Source organism: Ischnura elegans, chromosome 9 (genome assembly GCF_921293095.1).
Source record: "Ischnura elegans chromosome 9, ioIscEleg1.1, whole genome shotgun sequence".
Classification (NCBI taxonomy): domain Eukaryota; kingdom Metazoa; phylum Arthropoda; class Insecta; order Odonata; family Coenagrionidae; genus Ischnura; species Ischnura elegans.
In genome coordinates, this window is record NC_060254.1 from 110297679 (window position 1) to 110303678 (window position 6000).

At 37.8% G+C, this 6000-nt stretch overlaps 1 protein-coding gene across 1 annotated transcript in view; it reads right to left on the bottom strand.

Annotated features, from left to right (window-relative positions):
* Positions 1-3477, bottom strand: part of LOC124165786 (putative ammonium transporter 2) — a 70128-nt gene extending 66651 nt beyond the window's left edge. Inside the window, exons 1-2 of the mRNA XM_046543290.1 lie at positions 3153-3477; positions 1920-2298 (exon numbers count right to left, since the gene is read on the bottom strand). Of these exons, the coding sequence (XP_046399246.1) occupies positions 1920-2298; positions 3153-3363 (590 nt within the window). The 5' untranslated portion in view covers positions 3364-3477. The remainder of the gene's footprint in view (positions 1-1919; positions 2299-3152) is intronic.
* Positions 3478-6000: the final 2523 nt, after the last annotated feature.

Here is a 6000-nt window from a genome sequence, read left to right on the forward strand (position 1 = left end):
AGAAGCATTTTCATTCTTGTGTACGACTTAAACAAATGAAATATCCCCATTCCTCAAAAATTTATCGCGTAAAATTTTTCTCCATACTGATGAAGCTTCTGTGTAAAATTTATCAACATTTTTAAACACTTTCATGGATCTCAAAGAAATTTCAAGCGCCTAACTTGCCCAAAAACAAAAAAAAAGAAATTTACAATATTGGTGGTATTTGCCAATATTTTTAAAGCGGCTGTCTAAAGTTATTTTTGTATAGAACTGAGAATCCATCAGAAAATTAATATTATTTGTATTCGTCAAAGATGCGCAAAAATTCGCGCAAAATCTGAACCAAATTCGTGAAAAATCTAGCTACAAAAACGATTGAAGGATGTTTGATCAGTGATGCACCAGATGGATAAGCATTAAGCGCCAAGAGATGCACTTCTCTTATCTCTACGAAACTGCTCGGAGCAAAGTCCGCGGTCGAATACCTTGGTGGGCCTGAGATAACACGGGAAAAGGCATTTGATCACACCTCCAAGCAATAAATTTCAGCGGACGCCAAGACGCGGAGGGGGGGGGGGGCGAATTGCGGTCGTGAGGGGTTGGTTTGCTTGCTTTACGAGACAAGAGAAAATGGAAACGAATGGACTAGGCCTTTATAGCTGACCAAAAGCGAGGATGATCGCCACATGTGACAAAACTAAGGAACACTTCTTCATTTCGATCGGTTTTAAAACGAAAGCCATCATTTAGACGGTACCGATGCATATTAAATTTTCTCCCCTATTTTTCAATGACAGTGGTAGAAAAAACAGAGTTCTTTCATAGATGGAATAAGCGGTTAAGAGAAATATTTTATTCCAAAATAATATACATGATGTTAAAAGCTAAAACTTTCAGACACGACATCCTTCGACGCTGAAAACAAATTGAAGGCACCACATAGCATGCAGGTTTACTAATGAAAAAATTTTTAAAGCGACACTTTTCAGCAAATACAGATAACTCTATCGCCATTTTAATTGACTATTAATTATAATACTAGATATATTTATTTCCTTTTTTAAATTACTTAAAATTGAGATCAATAGCTGTACTTTTCACAAATAATTGAATGAAAAAGCGAAGTTTCTTCACTTTAACTCAATTTCCTCCCACTATTATAACTTTATGAGTATTGCATTTATAAGGTTGCTATCACTAAATTTTCCTCTTTTCAGCAGTAGTTAACACTGATATGCAATATGTTTACATGTGTTAGAGCTTATGCTTGAAAATCGATTAAGAAGCTTATCTTCCGACTCTTTGACAGCTAATTTTATAGCAGCAAGTGATAAGGGAGTCGCTTATTTAAAATTCACCGTCTTTCCTTCTTTCTTTTGCCGTAGAATCTCAATTAGTAACCGCGCTATTTTTCGGTTATAAAATCAGTTGCAAGATGACATAAAGAAGATAGCGTAGGTGGGTGGTCGTGGCTGAGGCGAGGGCAATCGAAAGGCTGCAGGAGCGAAAGAAGAAGGTACCTAGCGAGGGAGATGAGGGTGCTGTTGTCGATTTGCGGAGTGACGAGGAAAGAAAAGTTAGGAAATGAGCCTGGGTAGGAACTATGAAGACACAGGAGAGTAGATAGTTGATCAATCAATAAATTTAACCGATTAAGGTGTGATATATTGTAAGTTCGACACATTACAATAATATGCAAAAGAACATTTCAACAAGTATTAATCTTTACGGAATTTCACTGAAAATTTCAGATAGAGTTTGGCCTAATGCATACTATGCTTGTATTCCAAATTAATTCAACCGATTGTGGTGCGATATAGTGGAAGTTCGACGTAATAAAATAAAATATAATATGATTGTACTTTTCCACCATTATGTAATTTATATTATAATTGTGGAGAAGTGCATTTTATTTTGATGCAGTATGGGCTGACCTTTCCGCCATGGCGCCCGAGACGATTGTGGTGGCCGTGGTCGCGAATGACAGCTGGAACAAGAAAGCGGCGAACACCGGGCCCATCATGCCCTCCGACGAAGCCGTCATCGAAGCCGGGTCTGCCGCGTCGCCGGCCGCCGTCGGTCCGCTCGAAGTCCCGTTGACCCGAGCCTCGGGGTTGTTATAAGTGACGGGCGCGTCCAGGAAGAAGTCCCCGAAGGCAATGAAGGGGTTGCTGTATGCGCCGTGGCCGAAGCTGAAGCCGAAGCCGAAGATCCAGTAAGTGAAGCCACCCAGCACCACGTCAGCCACGTTCTTCACCATTATGTTCACCTCGTTCTTCAGTGAGACGCAGCCAGACTCAAGGAGACCGAATCCTGGAGAGAAAGAGTTCCAAGAACATATGAAATCGGTTCAGGCTCGACTTGGAGGAAATGCACATTTGTCCCTGATGAAATATAAACAACAAAAATAGTAATTTCCACACTTAAATATATAACTCCACTACCGTCGCGACGGTGGTTTAGACACTTAATGTCATTTTGTGAAAAATCCGTCATTTTTATAAAAATAGAAAAAATCTAATTTTTTGAATTAAGGTCCGTGTCATCAAAAATACACCGTCCGCATCTGATGAATAAAAACGGGATTAATTACTCAAAAAGTTTAACTAATTTTTTTTACTATTTCAGCTATCTCAAGCAAATAAAAGTTACTTATCCGTTGATGCGCGTGAATGCCTTCTGGGTATTTCTACAGGTTAAATTCGTTAGGCCATTGAGATCAGGCTAAAATAAAAAAATACTTTAAATCCAGACAAGGGGTGTAAACCTAGCAATATGGGGAATCCCAATTTAAATGTAAAAATTATAGAACTCTTCATTTTCATCTCAATTTCTTGATCATTCCGGCCGATCAGGAGTTAACCTGATTGTTTTGACTGTTAATAGTTACATCTCAACGTTTTTTGTTCAGTCAAAATTATTTTTTCTCCCTAATGACAATGGATGAGTCATCCGTTGAAAGGTTGGAGATAAACAACGATGTTATCCAGTGGAAATCCCTAGAAAGCTTGATTCGGTGGGAAAAAATTGCTTCCTTCCTTCCGTTGATGCTCTTACAGAGATTTCAAATCTTTCAAACTCAAGAGGCTTTGATTTTTAAAATTGGCAGGATAAAGTAGATTTAGCCCTAAATAATTGAATTGAAATTCCACCTTCGGAGGACCCACCCGTCTGCATAGTGAAGATGATGAAGGATGATGTCATGAGGAAGGTGGTGTCGTCTAAGGACAGGTCGTATATCCATGGTGCATAAGTGTGGGCGCCAGGCGCCATCTCGCTGTCGTTCTTGCGGCCTCCCATCGGATCCGCATCGGCCATGAACCCCTGTCCTTCAGGGGAGGGCGCCATCGTGGCCCCACCCCCAGCCACTGAGGCCATCGCCCGCGCCGCGATTAACTCCTCACACCACCGCTGGCGCTGCGACGCCCTTCGCGGGACCCTTCTCGCACAAGTCCCGCGGGAAACAGTCAAGAGTGGCGATTCAGGCGACCTCCTTCACCTGACAATTAAATGAAAATCATAATCATTAATTTACAAACATCATAATAATACTATAAAACTTGAAAAGAGAAAATAGCTCTTAGAAAAACAAATGATATATTTACGCATGAACATTAGGAATGATTGTGAGAAAAATTCGGACTTATTTCACAGAGGTTCATAAAATATCGGAAGTTGTTAGAGAAAACAGTCAATTAATACTCGTCATAAAACGTGCAAATTACAAATTTATAGAATACAAAAAACCAGTCAAGAAAATGAAAAAGTAAACGTCTAAACATTAGTTGCAATTATATGTCCGCATTGAATTTTTTTATAATAAAAATATAAATAATTAGATGACCCGGTGAACTTCGTATCACCTTCGTATCTAAGTATCAACGTATCTATTTATCTACATAGGTATACACAAATCCATTGCTGATAGTTCTTCTCATTAAACTCGAAAACGACTAAACCAATTTGGCTAATTTTGGTTCTAAAATATCTGTGGAAGTCCAAACATTTCATGTTCGTTCTATCTTTCAATCGCGTTTATCTAATAATTGTGTTACAGATAATTATGTCAAAAAATAAGTTCCTACATACAATTTTTTTCGATCAGTACCGTTTCTGGCCTGTCACTATTAAATGCAGTTATTAAATAAAATTTCCCAATAATTCAAATGAATCAGAATTAGAGTTCATCAATTTACTTCTTTCTGAAAAAATATTTTTTTATTTGTTTTATTTGTTTAAATATACAAAGATGACGAAGTCATTTGCTGACAGCTTTCATCTTTACCAGTAAGGGTTTAGAATCATTTCCCATTCCAGAAAAATAATGAATTTAATGGATTTGGTGGTGGAACCACTTGCGGTAAATTTACTTTTTTTACCAGCTCAACATAATCCAGTAGATTCACCTCTGTATCTTAACGCCTTACAATATTGGCAAGTGATTTTAATTTTCCCAACTGCGACTAATTTATCGGCACAGCAATCTACCACCCGATCGTAGTTGAATGCTACTTGTTCCAGGATCACAGGAACAGTGCGTCTTAATCGATTCATTTCATTGTGTCGTGCTCGCTGATGTTGTGTTTGATGTTTTCACGAACTCGTTGCATTCCAAGCAGCTTCATTTTCAGCCACTTTATAACGCAAGTCTGCCATGTCAATACTACTGTTATTGTTATTAGTCGTAGTATATTTTTTACATTGCTAATTCCAATACTTAGAGGTAAATAAATACACTAATAATATTCTTCGCGGTCGAGCGATTAAATGCGTCTTTTGATCGAGGTTCTACGATGAGAAATAAGAATTTTACGAAAAGTGATCAAATTTACGCCGATTGCCTCCAGAGAATAGAAGGGATTACACTACCAAATATTTTGTCTGATTTATAAAGCTATGGGTGTAAGAAAGGCTCTCACCAAATTTTACCATTGAGCGCAGAATAATTTCGCCCCTAGAGCAGTTTGAAGTTTCAACTTGAATTCCGCGCCAAAAACGTATTTCTCGGGCGACGCCATGCTGATGACGTAGGAACCTCATGATATCTGCATTGCTTGCATAAGGAACGCATTGTCGTATACGTTATTTCGAGTATAAGTAAATACTAGATAAAACGGAGAATTTTAAATGAGTGGGAGGAAACCTTATGTACATTGTTGTGTGCCGAGATGTGAATTTACCTCTCGTTAAACGCCAGAAAAGTATTTTTTGTGGTGCCAAACGAACCAGACCGGGGAAGGCCACCGCGACGCTGCACGGAGACTGCATATTCCTTCAGAAATAGGCTGTTATAGAATGTGTGAGGGCTATTTTAATGTAAATCTCTTCTGCTTCTCAAAGAGATTTATTTTCCATTACTCCTTTTGTTGTCTTTGACCACACATCGCAAAAATTTCGCATGTACTTAAATATATACGTACTCAACGGGAAATTTTACTTTTTAATTGCAAATATATCGTTCTGCTTCAATTTATGTTGGATATAATGATTATTTCGTGTGCATTTACTGTATATTTGCCTTGGTTTTCACTCTTTGTTTCTATCTTGCGCATTAAAAGCCAACCTTTGCAACGAAAAGGGTCTTCGATGCTAACCTGGTGATGTGTCAAATAGCACAAACTAAAACATTATTAACTCCAATTTGTACTCCAGGAACACTACGATATTGAATTACTCACAATAAAAGAGAAATAAGCACATTTGTCTCTCGGTGCCGCCATGTCTATAAATAGAAGAACAAATAGTAAATAATAAACAAGGATAACTTTGCAAATCTTACGACAAAACAGAGAAACCGGAGGCAAATACATACTGAATGAATACTAGCAAAAAGTTTGAACTGTCATTAATCGAAAAAGAATAATTGACAAATAATAAATTCAAATGTGTGACTCCTTTCGCCTGACTTCAAACTATACGTTAATGCTAACGCCAGGATTTATCCACCATTTTTCTCTTAATTTAAAAATTTGCATCGGCAATAATAAAAGCATAATATAAAATACAGCGAAATTA